Consider the following 18,089-nt stretch of genomic DNA (forward strand, 5'->3'; position numbering starts at 1 on the left):
CTGAACATACATAAATGCACAAGCACAGAGGTGCAGGTTTAGTAAAAATTATTATAGACATGCATTAACACATTTAAGACCACAGGCATGTAAACATGTTGAATTATCTACCAATGGGATGATTCTAGATGTTTTAAAAACTGGCAAACAACTTGACAACCATACAGACAAAGATCTGGACATTACTGGATTAAGACAAACATTAATTAATAAACATAAAAAGTGATGTCCACCAAGTGAATCCTTTAATAAGAAATTAAGTTTTTGCTGTGGTTTTATTCTAGCATTATACTTAAAATCTGAGGACATCTGTGAAAGCCGTGTCCTCAGATGACTGCATGCAGTGCTGCCCCTGCCCTCACTCACCCTGAGTCTGCGGTGCAGTATTTTTATCTCTCTCTCCATGTCATGCTTCTGATCCTGAAGCTTTTTCATCGAATCTGCCAGGAAACCAGAAAGAGAGCGAGTGAGCATGTGAAATGAGGGCATACAGGGTTCACATGGGGGAATAATGAAAGAAATGTACTGTAGCAACATTGATTACGTAATAAAAAACATAATGCATTTTTAACCTCATTCTAAATGCCACCACAAATGATAAGTTTATAAATAATTATAAAATGAATTTTCTATCAAATTATAATTATAACAAAAACATTTTAAGTAAACCACATTCTTAAACTACTGGCGCCACCATGTGGTGATATGAGGAAGACACCAATTAGAGCCTCTCCTAATGTTAGAACATAGCATGTACCTGAACCTCCCACAACTAGATTCACATTATCTGATGGATCTTGCATAAAATTACCTAACAGACTGCCTGACTGCAAGGCAGCTTCCTGGAGGCAGGATGCACAGGTTTTTAATCACTAAAAGGTAGAAGTGTTTCAGCATGTAAAAACAAAATAATTTGGTTGATTGCTTTACGCAGTCTCTTCCTGTGTTAAGTGGATCAATTTTCATACTGCAAGACTACGTTCAACAGTTCAGCATAAGATAAATTTGTTTAGGTCAGGGGCTCCCAATCCTGTTTCTGGAGATCTACCTTCCAGCAAAGTTTAGCTCCAACCAAATTAAATACAAGCCAATCTTCATCTTCAGAAACTACTGAACTCCGCAGGAAAGCAGATCTTGGGCATCACTGGATTAAACGGAAAGTGTTGAATAAAGTCGTTATTTTTGTTTACTTTGCACACAAAATGTATTCTCGTAGCTTCATAAAATTAAGGTTGAACCACTGATGTCACATGGACTGTTTTAATGATGTCCTTACTACCTTTCTGGGCCTTGAAAGTTGCAGTTGCATTGCTGTCTATGCAGGGTCAGAGAGCACTCGGATTTCATCAAAAATATCTTCATTTGTGTTTCGAAGATGAACAGCGCTCTTACGAGTTTGGAACGATATGAGGCTGAGTAACTAATGACAGAATTTTCATTTTTGGATGAATTATCCCTTTAAGTGTATCATTAAAAAAAAGGATGAAATCAAAATCAGGATGCACAAATTAAACTCACTCTCTAGGTCGCTGATGATGAGGTTGTCGTGAAGTTTGACAGCTCGGTGCTGCTCCACTTCATCCTCCAGCTCAAAGATGGTCTCCTTCATGTCTCCGATCTCCGTCTCTTTCTCCTGCAGGTCCTCACGTTGTTTCTCTATAGCCCTCTTCTGCTCGGCTAACTCTTTCTGCACCTCACTCTGGAAGTCCCTGTACTCGGCATCCAGCTGTACCACAAAAAGGGGAAACAAGGAGTTGTCAAACAGGCTCCCAATGGTTCTTAAAGCAACTGAACCAGTGATCTTGCTTACCTTGTTGAGGGTGTCCTGCAGACATGCCACCTCATTGCGAGCGTGGCCTAAATCGTCCTGTAGTTTGGAGGCTTTGGTTTCAGCTTCTTCCTTGTCCAGCCTAACCCCCTCCAGGAGCTGGTGGATGTCGCTCTTATCTCCGGCATTGTGGATGGAGTAAAGCTCAGCAACCTTTTGCCTCTCCTGCTCAAGTAATACCCGACAGCGGCTCAGCTCAGCCTGGTCGTTGTTGACAGCAGCTTTACACTCCTCCAGAACTGCCGCCATGCCAGCCCGCTCTTGCCTTTCCACCTCTAGAAGTCGCTCCATGTGATGATTGCGCTCTTTCAGTGCTGCGATCACACTCTGAGCCTCAGCATTATCCTGCTCAGCCATCTTCAGAGTATTGCTCAGATGTTGCTGCACACCTAACAGCTGCTCACGCTCAAAGCGAGCATTTTCCGCGAGTTCCACGTAGCGTTGCTCCAGCTCCAGGTATCGGCCACTCTTGATGTCTTCGTCTACCGAGTAGGCCACACCGTGCTCGTCCAGAAGTGAGCGGAAGTACTCGATCTGACGGCCACAATGCTCCAGTTTGTCACTCTGTTGGCAGAGGGAGTCCATAAGCAGGACCTTTTCCTCTCCCAGGCGCTCATTTTCACCATTTAGCTCCTGCGTGATCTGCTGCAGGTCAGCCAGTTCCTGTAGAGTTGCTTGGAGCTCCTCAGCCGTGCTGTGTTGGTTCTCCTCCATCTGGTGGATGCGCTCTGTAAGGCACGCGACTGAAACCTCACTGGTGTTTCCACTGCTCCCCTTACGAGAGGAATTGTGACATTCCGGAGCGCCACCTTCAGACTCAGAGGATGATGAGGAACCGCAGCCTGAGGGAGCGTCCAAAGCGTCGTCACTGGAGGTTACCGCTTGGTAGACCTCACTGGACTCGCTGTCCAGGTTGTCCGTTGAGCCACTTCGCTGGCCTCCTGTAAGGAGATCCTCCATGGAGCCTGGTGCTGATCCCTCCACAGAGGAGGCCACAGTAGCACAGTCTCCATGACCTCCACCACCTCCAGAGGAGGAAAGTTCAGGACTGGTGGAGGGAAAGCCAAAGGTTTTCTCAGCCCCATCCAGTCTTTGCTCCAGGGAAAAGCCCAGAGCATTGAGGCGGTCCTTTAGCATGCGGTTTTCATTCTTAAGCAGGTTGAGCTCTCCACGGATGGCCTGGTTCTGCTCCTGCAGGAGCAGCAATGTTGACTCCACATCTGCAGCTGTGATCACTGCAGCCGCCTCCCTCTCAGGTGGCCTCTCATCCTCCTCATCTTCCTAGGAGCAACATAAAAGGGCTTTTAATCTGAAGTAGTATTTTTCGTCTAAGTTATCAGTTATGCAACATTACAGATTCACCAACACTATTCACTGGTGCTTGTATCACAACAAATACTTAAACTCACTATCCATATCCTAATTTCCCCAAGTATGATTATATGGCTGACCAAATTATGCTATCTTTGTAAAAACCATAGAGATTTCCTTTATTCGAGCCACTATGGAAGCCCACTTCTACCTTAGAGTAACAAAAAATTAACAAAAATAAAAAGGTAAGTATGGCTTTACAGTTCACAGTTTGACTTTTTATCTAACAATGCGACTTCTCTGAGGAGGAAACTGGATTCCCCAAGAGACCATATCTATGAAATTGCTATAGGAAACGAAGCATGCATTGGATTATCGAAAATAACATTTCTTACTTTGATTGTGCAATGTGATTTGGTAGTTTGTGTAGACGAAAAACTATTTTATTTTCAATTACAGTAGAACTGATTATAGGCTGAATTAGATTTTAATTAGTGAATTTTTTCCTGAATTGCTAGTTCACTGCTGAATCTACAGTGTCGCTGAACATTATGAAAATAAATGATATTTTACCTGGGTTGTGAGACCGCAGTCTGAATTTAACGTGATAAGAAATGAAAGAGTTCTGTTGTAATTAAATGTTTTTTGCCTTGTTTTGTTCATTTGTTCATTCATAGTCAGAACTGAAAACAGAATTAAGTAGGATATATCAAAATGATCAAGCAGCAATATTATAATGTGAAGTTGATCTAACCTCAGGCAGTCCCAGCTGTACCCTCATGTCCCTCAGCTCACCCCGTAGCTGCAGGATTTCCACGTCTTTGCTCTTGGCCAGACCTAACAGATTTTTCACTTTGGCCTCCAGGGCCACTTTATCACTTAGCTGTCCGTCAGACTTTGATTTGCTCATGCGGTTCTCTGAGTCTGAGGTTTGGGCCAGTCCACGGGAATGCCTGGGCTGGGCTCGATCAGAAGCACCAGTGGATGACTGCTTTTTACTGCTGGAGTTTCTAGAGTTTCGCAAACGATCACGTGAGGAGTTTGACTCCTTGGAGGCCGTGGATGATGTCCGTTTGCCAGATGGGCCTTGTGAAGAAATAATGTCAAATACGAGAACAAATAAACAAAACAGTAGAACAGTAAAGTAAATAATGCCTAAATAATTAATTGGTTAAATTAAACAAAACATTTAAATACCTGAGGTGGTCTTGGTCTTTGTGTCAGGGTTATTAGTGTTTGTTCCGCAGAATGTTGAGTGTGTAGAGGTTGATTTCTTGCCCTTGGCAACACTGCTGTTTGTCCCTGCACTGCTCCCAGCCATAGCAGCTAGAAGATCATCATTGCTTTTGACCTGTTGATCAAAGATTAACAAATCAACAAAAAAGGTACAATAACAGAGTGACGTAAATATTAGTTTAAGTTGTTAATTTGTGCAGGAGGGTGATGTTACCTTGGAGAGCGGAGCTGTGGTAGGGCTCTTAGCAGTGTTTTTGCCAGCAGAGGTTCCAGCTGTCACTGCGTCAACTTTAGCCCCTCCACTTGCTGCCTTATTCCCCACTGGCCTGCCTGCTTTCTTCATACTGCGCTCGCTCCGGGTGATACATCTACCCCTCAGTCTGTGATAAAAAGAAATAAAAAAGAATAATAAAAAGAACAATGCACTACACATTTACATTACAATTTATAGATTCACTGTGACTGAGTTGAACTAAATGAAACAATGAACAAAATGAACAAAAAATTAGTAACCATAATGAAATCATAAGAAAAAAAAGAGAGATAGAAATAAAAGTCTGAAATTCTTGAAAATATTTTGGCATATGAATAAGATGCAGTGCAGCAATGGTTTTAAAATATTACTTTGAAAAACTTATGTCAGCCAAATCAATTTTGCCAAAAATAACCAACATTTAAAAAGGCAAAACAAGACATGATATCTCAAAGAGGATCCTCATGATTGTGCGTCATTGCCATTAAGTCTTTTTGCGTTCGCAAATGATCTGTTCTGATCTGATTTGAAATTATTCTTGTTATTTTTAAAAACATTTTACACTGAAAAATGTTCAAAATATTTAATGCTAACAAGTCTACAACAATTTAAAAAAATGAACACTATATAAAAATAAAAAGTTTGTTTTTGTACAAGTTTTTGTCAGAAATGGTTTTTTTTTATTTGTTAAAACAATTTAAAAAAATGACATCTCAAAACTTTCTGAAAATTGCATAAATGTTTTTCAAAACATGACAAACATTAATACACACATTAAATTATTATTTTGCATCTGGCACATTTTAAAATAGATATTTATAATCTGTAAATCAATAAATTTATATATCTATAAATGTTCTATTATTATTATTATTCTTGCAAAGTGGGAAAAAAGACTGGTTTATCAGTCTTTGAAGTTTTCAGAAGGAAGTCTTTGGCTATTCACTTCCACCAGGGGGCAGAAGGCACTAAAATAACAGCTGATCAGCACATGCACCACTGGGTTAAAGGCTGAAAGCAAAGAGCATATCTTTCCCAAGGCTAGCTTATCAGAAACAGCATGCTGGCAAAACTGACATGATGCTGACTGTCGCTGAAGCTCTGATTGGCTGTAATGACAAGGATCTGGCTCACATGTGCTCCTAGTGTATTAAAGGGCCAAAGAACTAGGCGTATAAGCACAGCTTGTCATCAGCTGGGCTTGTGGCTTCGCCATGAGTTCATAGAAGAGCCTGCCGTCTGTCTGCTGGGGTGTTGCTCTCTACTGTATATGCTGCTGAAAAACAGTGCCTTAAAAGGCAGCAAAATCTTGGATGTGTTCAAGACGGTATCTACATAATACCAGAGCACAACAGGAAAACCTTCCATTTATTTTATCACTTTATTTTTATAGACAAATTCCAACTGAAGAGTTCAAGCATGATCTCAGACTCATATGGTTCAAAGAAACAGATTGCAAGTAATGAGAGGGCAACAAGGTAGGCTAATTATTCTGGGCATCGCACACTAATAGTGCCTGGAGATCGGAGCTATTAGATTCTATCATAGAAAGAACATCTGAAGAGCATTAATGGAGCCTCATTATATCACTATTCAGCTTCAAAGCGAACCCCACCACAAACAAACCACTCAAATACTTCACAACACAACAAAGGACACAACATTCATGAAAACTGAAGCTCATCCATAAATTCTGTTATCATTTACTAACCCTCATGTAGTTTCAAAACCACATGACTTTACTGTATGGAACACAAAGTGGAGAAATACAGAAGACCGTACTGGTTGCTCTTTTCCATGCAATTATAATGGAATTAAAAAAGCATCAGAAAAGTACCATAAAATGGTCCATATGACTTCTGTGCTGGAGCGGCTTGCTTCAGAACTAAGCAGATAAAACAGGCAATACTTGTTTATTTTTCCATTAAAGGGTTAGTTCACCCAAAAATGAAAATTAGCCTGTCTTTTACTCACCCTAGAGCCATCCTAGGTGTACATGACTTCCTTCTTTCAGACGAATCCAATCGGAGTTATATTAAAAATTGTCCTGGCGCATTATTATTGCAGTGGGCAGGTGTTTCACTGTAGCGGTCCAAAACACGTTAAATAAAGCACGTGCATCTATAATAAAACATGCCTAACAAGGCTCCGGGGCACGAATAAAGGCCTCCTGTAGCGATTCCATGTGTTTTTGTAAGAAAAATAATACCTTTTCTCTCACTTCTGGTGACTTTCATACACCGAATGACTTGGGACGTATTTGGGATGGGCATTCCAAGCAAAAAAAATATTCTAAAATCGCTGGGTATTATTCGATTATTATTTGAAAATCACACCCCTCCCCCGCATGCAGGATTCACGCTTTCAATCTGTATGAGAAACTGTTTCATTCAGAAGATAGGCTACTTTAACTCAAGCCATATAATGATTGTAACATGCTGAAACATATTAATATAATAAACATAACCAAATGACAGCACTTATTAACATAACAGCCTTATGAGCAGTTATGCTAATCGATGGACTAAGACATTTCCATTTAAAAAAATGGAACCCCTAAAGGGAATAGACACGAGATGGGAGTAAAAATATACTTCAATATCTTCTGTCGCAATTATATCGTTGGGTATTATTTATACTGTAAATAAACTGCGGGCATTGCACTTGTTTTTTATTCACTTTCGAGATTCACGATCACGTACTCAGCAGTACTTACCACACATTTTACAAGATGTTTGTCAGTGGTGCTCAGGATCTGCAAATCATGCCCCATTATCCTATCAGTCATCTCTCCTTACGCTGTTTATGTGGCAAGTGAAATGTTATGTACTGTAATGTAACAGGCTACCGCTAGCAAGCAGCTAACCACATCCCTTTAGTGGCTCTGTAGAATGCGTTATTTGTTTTCCGTGCCTTTCTGAATACGGCCTGACCTATAACCCAGTCGGGGGTGTTTGTGGTCCGCACAGAAACAGTGTGTCCCCTGCCATTATATGACCCCCCAAAGCCGTAAACCTAGGGGAATCACTGCAGAAGTCTTATTTGACATTGTCCCAAGTTAGTGTAACCGTTATATGGTACGCAAGTCTTTTTTTATGCCACAAAAGTCTACAGTGTGCGCGTGAGACAATGTGTTCTTCTGTTGTCTTTGACAGTTTTTAGGTGCGTTATTGGCAGGGCCACCCTCTGCTTACATGATGAACGTGTCACCACCGCATCAGCACAGAAAACATGGGGAAATTTTTTAAAGACAATAACAGCCTATTCGATATTCTATAATTAATTCAACTAATCGAATATTCGAAAATCATGACCCATCCCTAGGACGTATGCATCACGTGCACGCCTCTGAGATATGCTAGTCTCACAAGTTTGTTTACAGGAGCAGAAGAAACAAAGTTTCTTTTGAAAGTTTTTTAAAAGTTGAACTTTTGAAAGTAAATTCTGTTCAATTTAAAGTAAATTAAACTAACTTACTGTATGCTAAAGGTGACGCAGCTGACCTCACCAGACAAAACTCAACACTACCATCTAGTGGACTGAAAATAAATAGATTTTATAATTCTACCAAATAGGATAATAAAAGATCGATACTTGCATCCATGTGTCAATACAGTATTGCCGCAAAAAATATCGCAATACTATGCTGTATCGATTTTTCCCCCACCCCTAGCAAATTGCCCAACAACTTTGTCATTTTGAGAGAAAATTGAAAAAGTGAAAATTGGTTTCGTTCAGCAAAATAGTCAGTATTTTCCAATATGTATATCATGAATCACATCTTCGATTTTCCGACCCAGTCCTCTGCACTTGTTTTTGGACGCTGCAGATCGTTCATTTAATGGATCCCCATTGTCCTCTCAAGCCTGATCATAGCGAGGGAAAGAGCCCGTTCCTCCTGTCTCTCAATGGAAGAGAAAATAAGGCCTAATATCTTACAGCTGTTGCGAGGCAGGGGGCGGGGGTATGTGGGAGAACATTTGCTCATTTCCAATTTACAGACCCCCCAATGAAAAGAGGCTTCAGCACACATTCCCTTAAAGGGAGAGGTTCAGAGCACGACTCCAGGATTGATTTTTTTTCCCCCAAAGAAACGCTGCATCAGTCTTACAGAAATGAAAACGAAACACTCAAACATAAATTATTTATATATAAATGCATACAATTAATAACAATAATGGCCAACATTATAACAAATATTATAGAAATACACTGCATACTATGCATTCAAAAAAAATTCTATATAAGGTTTAGTCTAGATGTACATCCAAAGCAAGCTGAGATGAAGGCAATCAAAACGCTTGTCTTGGCATACAAGACAATTGACAGACAATCTACTCATTGGCAAACTCAAGAAATATGACTCACACCTTAGACCCATATCACAAGTAACTTGTCACACCCTTAAAATGACAAAAAGACTAAGCACTTTGCTGTTTCCACACCCAACTTCCACTACAGAATCCCACCCAATCTTCAGGCACTGACTTAAGACTCACTTCTTTAAACAATAACTGGATTAATTGTGACTGGGGAAAATATTGTGTTGGCTTGTTGTGAAAATATTGGTAGGGCAATTAAAAATGTGAAAATCCTTGAAGCACTTTATGCAGGCTGTGATGGATAAAAGTGTGATGTGGGGATTTAAAGGGGATGAATTAAAGATGAATGTTAAACATTAAAGTCAGCATGAAACGGAAGCTGCAAATCACATTTTTCCATATTGTAAGGTATTTCTGAGTAAAACAGCTTCTCAAACAGGATGGGAATGCATTGACCAATCAAATAAAAAAATATATATATTAATTTTTATATCATGGTGACTACAATCATGAAATGATATGAACTTGCTAATTGGTTGGTCAAAAGTACTGTTCAAATGTTTGGGATCAGTAAACATTTCTTCTGAAAGAAGTCTCTTATGAAAAAAAAATCAGTAAAGATACAGTGTGGCTCCCAAACTTGACCTCAATCTGACCCCGCTATAGAGTGAGCATTAAGAGGTGCTGACAGAGACTCAACACTAACGCTACCCGCCAAGCCCTCAAATATGAGTCATGGGAGAGACGTTTGCACACATACAGAGAAACAGATGCCCGTTTTCACACTCCTTTGCAGAGTGCATCACATACTGATAGCAAAATACAACTATCACCTGATAGGCCAAGGCTTCAAGGCCTGAATGAAATAAAAGGAAGCATATGTGCGGCTGGAGTTTTTTTCCTACGCTCTCTTTACCTCCTGACCGTGACATCATTTGCTGTCAGGAGCATGCAGGATGAGGTCACATTCAGTGCTGCCAGATTAGGCGGGTTTCTGTCCGATTGGGCGGTTTTGAATTTGATTGTGCAGGTAAATATTGGCTTGGGAGGGTGGACAAAATTTGGGCTGGTTTTTGGTCAGTTTGGCAGTTTTCAAAACATATCAATTATATAGGATACGTGTGCATATATACAGCCTACAGCATGCATCCAATCAGTCATCACAACGTTACTAAACATGCACACACTGCAAAAAGACTGGTGCTGATGTTGACGTCGCGGCCGCACTTTTAGCCAATCACTAGGGATCAACAGACAGACGTGATGATTCATGAGCTTCGGGTTTTTAGCGCGATAACGGATCTGATTTTGAATGTATAACTGTAAGTGATCATAATGCCTATATATAAGTTCGATGGTAAAGAGTGGAGAGTGTTTTAACTCTCAAATCGTGAATTACACCTGTTGATATGACATGAAGGCTATCGCTGCAACTCCGAAATCAGAACACAGTTAAATTATTTAATCAAAATCTATTTATATCTATACGATCGTGTCTTATCTTCTAAACGGTCCAGATGCTGGACTTGTTAGTTTTGACTGTGAAAAATTCTATATTATGTTCAATATGAACTTCACGAAAGTTCTGTGTTCAATTATAGAGCGACACGAAGGTAAGAGCATTATTGATTTTGTTCATTTTTGTATTGTCAGATTATCATAATTAATGACACAGTTTTGACTGTCATGGTGTGTGCATGAACGAGTGTGAAATATCTATAATTACGTTGCTTAATCTGATCACTTAAATATTGGGCACTTTTTTGCATTTGAATTCTGACTGTTGACATTGAAAATGATGCATGTGTTTTTCGAGGGTATCGGTTAATTTCTTGATTGCCGTTTTGACAGTGTCTGCTTGCATATTTTAATTATATTTGGCAGTTCTCTTTAATGTATTTGCCCCGATTTGATCCATGTGAAATTTATCTAGCATTATATTTATAATATTTTGTCATCGTTATTTCATTATAAGGAGTTAAAAATTACTCTTATCAACCTTGATTTACATTATATGACCTTATTTTGACAGTTACATTTTTTGGCCGTTTTTTGGGCGGGTTTTTGTGAGCTTTTGGGCTGGAAATCGTCCATCCAATCTGGGAACACTGGTCACATTATGAGTGCGCTGCATGTGTAATGCTCACACATGATTTATTGCTACAGTGAGGTCATCATAACACTGTGGACCCTGCCTATTAAAAAGACACACGTGACATGAACCGAGGCTCCTCTCTCTTCTGAATAATAACCGATTTTTGAGTCAGTGATGCTAGTACTTCAAAGCAGAACACAGCACAGTCCCATTCGTTTAGAACTATAATAAGCCTTGGCTGTATGCGCCAAAAACTCACTGAACTGAAATCCTGCTCCTCATTAATATTAAACATGAAACATGGATGACGAGAAGTTCCCTGGATGCTGTATGAAATTTCTCTCAAGTTCAGGAAACAAGTGTCTGGAACTACATGCTATTTGTTCTTAGTTATATTTTTTTCAGCACAAACTTGCTTTCACTGCTCTGATTGGCTGTAATTCTGCAGCATTTTTTGCTTTTAGTGTGGACGCTGGACAGATTATTTATTGTCCAATAGATTTATTGTTTGTCCTTGAAATCTTTTACATTCTACATTTTAATCGAATGTAAGGTGATAAAAAGGTGAATGATAACAGCTTTCCCATCCATCAACATTTAGCAGATCACTTGGCTTCTATTCAGTCTAAGGGGCCGTTTACACAACAACGTTTTCAGCCAAAAACGGCAAACTTTTTTTGCGTTTTGGCTGTTTGTTTACATGACAACGACGTTTTGTGGACTGAAAACGTATAAATTTTAAAACGGGTTTCAACGTGGAAGTTTTTGAAAACGTCGCAGTTATCGTTTCCTTGTAAACACCCAAAATGGGAATCTTTTAAAATGGTGACGTTATGCGCATGCGTAGAGCGTGTTAGGTATGTAGACGTGCAGTTTGTGTCGATTTTAAAGGCAAGTGTGAACAAACAAACACATCAATGGCATAGTACATGGTAGTGTTGTTGCTGCTCAAGAGTTTGCTAACGCTTCTTCAGCAAAGTGTCGATTTACTTCACCAATATTACAACCAACAGTGGAGACACATCATATAATCGTCTTTTCCCTACAGGTACTGTTTACTAACAAAGTGACAGTGCCAACCACTGGCCTGGCATATGTAATACAGCATTTGGACGTTTTCACGGACATGTGTAAATGCAAATCATTTTGAAAACGTTATCGTGTATACATTAAACTTTTTAAAAACGCAAGGGAAAAACTTTTCCGTTTTTGACTACATCGTTGTCGTGTAAACGTAGCCTAAGTAGCATTGTGCTGATTAACTCCGCCCACTCTAAAACCTGACTGGTTTAAAACCCTGCTACAAACAAAGACTATAGAATACCCAAGACATGTCACTCGTATAGTTTTGAACATAGATATACTAGATGCCTCATTAGCGACTGTTTCTATGGGCCGCTATACGTAAGCCGTCCGCCATATTGCAGCAGTGAACTTGACGTCATTCACCATAGTAATCACTGAATATTTGAAAGATGCCACAATCATGCACAGAACGGCTCAACGGCTCTCTGCAAACCTACAGTAGGGCTGTGCAATTAATCGAATTCGATTATCATGCGCATCTTGTCAGTAAAACCGGTTTCTTGATTAGTAGTTAATCGCCATCACCTGCTTTCAAATGGAGCAGGAATTACTACACAGAACCGTAGTTCACTGACAAGCTAGGCAATTTCGTGTTCAGAATCGAAGGCGATTCGTCTGCGATTATGAACGCGATATTGCCTATCTTGTCGGTGTACTACGGCTCTGTGTAGTAATTCCCGCTCCATTTGGTTCTCGTGAGACTAGCATATTCTCATCAGTGCTTACGCTACGTCCTACATCATCCGCTGTAATGCCACTCTCTCGTGAACGCAAGTATGATATATAGCAGAAGCTATTATGGTTTATAAAGTTTTAAATATGGATATTTTTCTTCAAAAGTACATTGATTCGCTTCAGGAGGCTTTTATTAACCCCCTGGAGCACTTTTTTATGATGGATGGATGCAGTTTATTGGACTATTGAATATCACCCATTCACTTTTAATGTCACTCCAACTGTATTCATTCGAAAGAAGAAAGTCATATACTGTACACCTAGGATGGCTTAAAGGTGGGGAGGGGAATCATAGAGAAATTTTCATTTTTGGTTTCAATTTCGTGTTGCCAGATTTTTTTTTTAGCACTGATAGAAAAAGAAAACACTTCAGCTGAACTTGTTGACAGTCATGCTTGATTTTCAGTGTCAATTTCTTCAACAAAAAATGGCCTTTGGGTGTAGAAGCAACTTGGTCAGGTGGTGTAACTGGTTTGTCTCAATTGGCATAACCAGTATTTTTCATAAAAATATAATTATATACAGGAAAATTAATGTGGAATAAAATGTAATCATCTAGTTTAGTACAGTAATATGGTTTTTAAATTTTTTTACATAATTTGTCAGATTATTTAGAAAAGAATTTGTGTTTTCAGCATATGTCCTGCCAAATAATGCAAACACACATTCAAATTTACATTTAGAGATAACTCTAATAAAATATATTTTTGTGTGATATTTCTCATTCTTTGGCGTTTACACCATTTGACATTTTCATGTACATTCAGTCTTAAGTTTTATTAAAAAAAATGGTACGTCATTTTTAACTACATAAAATCAACACACACGCTGTGTACATTTGTAAAATATGTGATGCATGCTTTTAAAAATAGTTTTTAAAAGGTTTTTGAATTTCTCATCTTGCCAACCCCTTTTTGTCACTGACCCATTTACAGTCACTTTTGATCAATTTAATGTGTCCCATCTTTTGAATGGTGGAGAAGGTTAAAAAAACAACACAAACACAATTAAATCACAGTTCAGCTCTTGTAATCCCTATTTTGCACTTCATCTTTTATCTGAAGCACTACTCGAATTGCACAAGAACTTCAAACACTGTGAAATGTCTGAACAACATCTTGCTTCATCAAAACCACAAATAACATGTGTTGGCAATCTTCAAATGCAATAAAATTTGAGCTACAGGCTTTCCTGTAGCTCAAATAGTAGAGCATGGCGCTAGCAACGCCAAGGTCATGGGTTCGATTCCCAGGGAAAGCAAGAGCTGATAAAAAAAAATTTAAAAACTGTAACTTGAATGCAATGTAAGTCGCTTTGGATAAAAGCTTCTGCTAAATGCATAAATGTAAATGTAAAATTAGTGAGCCCTTTCTTTAGTTGTGTTAACATCCAAAACTCCAATCAATTCAAATTCATACTCATAGATCTTTGAGGGAAAAAAAATATTTGCATTTATACAGAAACCTAAAATCACCCATGAACTTGACTATCATAACAAGGGTTATGATTCCCAATGAGAAAGTAAGAAGTACTGATAGAAGGAATAACATGAGGGGCATCGTTTCCCCACACACACTTTGAATCATCTCAGCATGGTTTCAGTGTTTCTATATGGGAAGCCATACACACATTTCAACAGAAACCCTCCCACTGCTACAGCTCTAGGAATGTGTTTTGTTTGGAGGCCTTTTTGTGGTTTATAAGATCTTAAGAGGATGGCCTCCAAGAACTTTTTCACTTGGGATGACTGTCCTGCTGAAGCCAAGGATCGAGAGCAGGCCAAACAGGCTGTAACTCTTATTGCATAAGTCCCATTCCCTGAACACAACTGCATATGTGATAAATAGCTTAAAAAGAAGACATTTTTCCACAAACGGAAAGAGGCAAAAGTAAAGGAAAATGTCCTGCTCTGCATCAAAATCACACTGAGGTTTTCTTACCTACACATCTACAAGCTCCTGATTTCTTCCTGGCCTTTTTTCATAGTCTGCATCAATTTATCTGAGCAAAAATGGAAATTGACAGTCTGTTTGCCAACTACATCAATTAATCCTCTGGTGGTATTTTGTCATTTTACACAGAGAAAGAAGAAATTTTGTTTTGAATTTAACTTTTTTCCCCATTGGAAAGGTACGAATCTTAGTGACTTGGCACTTGCAATATGAACAAATATTTGTGGATTAATTAGGAAAGGCTAAATGGTATTTAAAATGTAATTTGTGAACTTTGCTACAAGAAATGAATGGTTAATATGGAGAAGAAAATGAAAATACAAAGCAATTTTTGGGTTAGCAAACTAGGTAATGATAGTGTCTACATATACTTAAATATAAAACCAAAAAAATAAGTAATTATGTCTGAAAATACTCTTATGAGTAACTAGGGACAGCCCTCTGTAGTACTTATTGCCTTCTGTCTGTTTTGACCACCAATGATCACAAGTATGACCCCAGTTATGACTAGCAGAGGGTTAACAGAATATAACATCTGAAGTCGTGCTGTCCAAAGCACGCAAAATGATTAAGTCAGAATTTAGAACAAACATGTGGAGTGGCATATGCCCGTGGCACGGAAAGATTTTACTCTTACTGAATTCTGGGTTCCTACATGTCTGAAAATGAATATGATAATTTTACTTTAAACTAATGAGAAAACCCTTAAATGGTCTTCGCCATCAAGTGGTTTTGACCACCAAGGATGACAAGTGTAACCCCAAACTTATAAATACCAGAGGGTTAACAGAATATAATATCTGAAGACATATGAAGGAAAAAATGCAATGAAAATACATTTTGATTAAAACTCCCTTAAGAACAGTCTCCCAAATCCATAAAAAAAGATATAATCCTGATTTAACATATGACTGAATGTCAAAACAAAAGGAGCTGCCCTCCTAGACAGCATTACTGGCCATCACAGACAAACGTTTGAGTAACAAAATGCTCTCTAGGTAAGCAGCCTTCTAGGTTTTGAAACTACCTGTATGTTTATTCAATATACTGCATGAATGGTTTAAACCAGAAGGAACCAACTAATAGTACAAACATTTCAGTGAACCTTTAACAGTTAGCTAACACCGTCATTTATTTCCCAGATAAAGATGACATATTGATTTACATGACCTATCAGGGTTTGACTGTCCAGTTCGCAAACTAACCATCATGCTTACAATGTTTCATAACAACACGAGAAACATAAAATCCGCCTAAACACAAAAATATGACCAATTCATGCACTCTGCGACATCCTCCTTCATCACTCCAGTGTTTGTCACAGCATGGTTGTGAGTTTACAGGCTAACCGCTAATGCTAACAGGATGTGCTAACAGTTACTTGAACAGGATGCGGGGTGAAATAAATGTCTCATTTATTACCTTGGCTCCCTCCTGTCGGTCTGTATAAGCGTCCGTCAGGGTAGACGATCCTCTGGGTAGTGTTCAAAGGTAGATAACAAAGGGTATTCCGGAGTTTTAGGTGGTGTGGCATCGTTTCATGCTACACTGATGGTTGGCCACTGCAAACAGAGCGACTGACAGACTATAGACAAACACACAGTAGATCACATCACCACCCACTCACCCACCCACACACACACACACACACACACACACACACACTCTGCGCCCGCCTACCACATGTGTTTCCACAGTACAGCTGTGCAGCATGAAATATTCATTCTGTTAGCTGCCTGAAAACAACCAACGTTTGTTTTAAAATGGAAATAAAATGTGTTTAAAAAGTGTGCAGCGAGTTATATTTTAAAATATCTTTTAAAACTACCTGCATTAACCTGCCATACTAATACATATATAAATCTACAGTAGGGACATTATACCAGAAACGTACATTTCCACTTTTTTCTTAAAAAATTTTCTTATTCTTATTATTAAATCTGAACGTTGAGTCATATGCAGGACATGTTAAACTATGAGAAACGCACATCGTGTCATCTCAGCATATTTTTATTATTGAATAAAATACATTTTTATCTAATACATTTACGTATTAAAATGCATTTATATTCTAAAATGTCAGGCTCTGTCGCATACAAATTTGTATATGTTAGAATGGTTACCTAATACATTTCTTTGATACAAATAGTATTTTCATATTGCTCACATGTCCCTGATTGTATTTAACAAGAAATATAAGCAACTTTTCGGTCAACTGTAGTACACAAAAATCACAGAATACCCACCAGGCACCCATATAGTTGTAAAAAAACTAACTTTACATAGGATATTTTTACAAAAACATAGCAGTGTATATTCACCCCCACCTTCATACACAGTGAAAGAGATTAATTCATCAATATTTCCTCAAATAAAACATTTTTATATCATAATTTCCTCTGACAGGACTGACATTGGTGTGACAGGGCTGACTTTATGGATTTCTTTGATGCAGAAAAAGTTATGTTTTCTGTTCTTAAGTTTTGATAAGCATTCCTATTTTAAATTATAATTATAATCTTAATGTTAATGTAATATTAGACTGGTAAAGTTACTGTCACACAACCATTTAACAGTCATTAAAAGATTACTCTATTCAATTACTGTGTAGTTCTATGGAAATATAACTTCATAATATATAAAGCACATTTTACTATGATACAGCAAATGTAATCAATAGACATTTCACTGAATAGCACAATGTAAAGTAACTGTGGTACCACATATATTACGGCTCAGTAACAACAGGGTTATACTATAGTAATATCTACATTATTACTTAGGAAATTACATGGTAATAGTGGAAATTGCATGTCATTTCCTAGGTAATAATGTAGATATTACCATAGTATCACTCTGTTATTACCAAGCTGTAATATAAAGTGATACGGTGACGGTAGCCCTTTCTAACCTTGAAGGCCCTATTACTCAGCCTGCTAGCATGCTAGCATAAAAACTGTTAACATGCAATCAAGGAATTTCAGTAACCTTTTTAGACATGTTTTGGATTTAAAACATTTTAATTATTTTCTGGGATATTTTAGCGTGACAGGGCCTGACGCTTTAGCTTGTCCTCCTCAAAAAACAAAAAACAAAAAAAAAACATACAAAAACAAGCTTCAAATCAAAAAAATCAAAAACAGAACTCATCCTTTATCAGTGTCAGCTTCACCTCAGTCAAATTATGTAATTTCCTCTGCGTCATACCCCTTAGAGGCTTATTGCACACATTTTATGTTGAGTTTTATGTAAACGTGACAGGACTGACCGA

The 18,089-nt window shown here is 38.4% G+C and overlaps 1 protein-coding gene across 1 annotated transcript in view; it reads right to left on the reverse strand.

The window, feature by feature from the left end:
* Positions 1 to 16,486, reverse strand: part of LOC306848380 (cytospin-A-like) — a 30,069-nt gene extending 13,583 nt beyond the window's left edge. The window contains exons 1-7 of the mRNA XM_079382892.1: positions 16,241 to 16,486; positions 4,590 to 4,755; positions 4,337 to 4,490; positions 3,894 to 4,225; positions 1,811 to 3,109; positions 1,519 to 1,726; positions 367 to 440 (exon numbers count right to left, since the gene is read on the reverse strand). Of these exons, the coding sequence (XP_079239018.1) occupies positions 367 to 440; positions 1,519 to 1,726; positions 1,811 to 3,109; positions 3,894 to 4,225; positions 4,337 to 4,490; positions 4,590 to 4,718 (2,196 nt within the window). The 5' untranslated portion in view covers positions 4,719 to 4,755; positions 16,241 to 16,486. The remainder of the gene's footprint in view (positions 1 to 366; positions 441 to 1,518; positions 1,727 to 1,810; positions 3,110 to 3,893; positions 4,226 to 4,336; positions 4,491 to 4,589; positions 4,756 to 16,240) is intronic.
* Between the last annotated feature and the right edge of the window lie 1,603 nt (positions 16,487 to 18,089).

The sequence above is a fragment of the Barbus barbus genome, assembly GCF_936440315.1.
Source record: "Barbus barbus genome assembly, chromosome: 28".
NCBI classification, from domain to species: domain Eukaryota; kingdom Metazoa; phylum Chordata; class Actinopteri; order Cypriniformes; family Cyprinidae; genus Barbus; species Barbus barbus.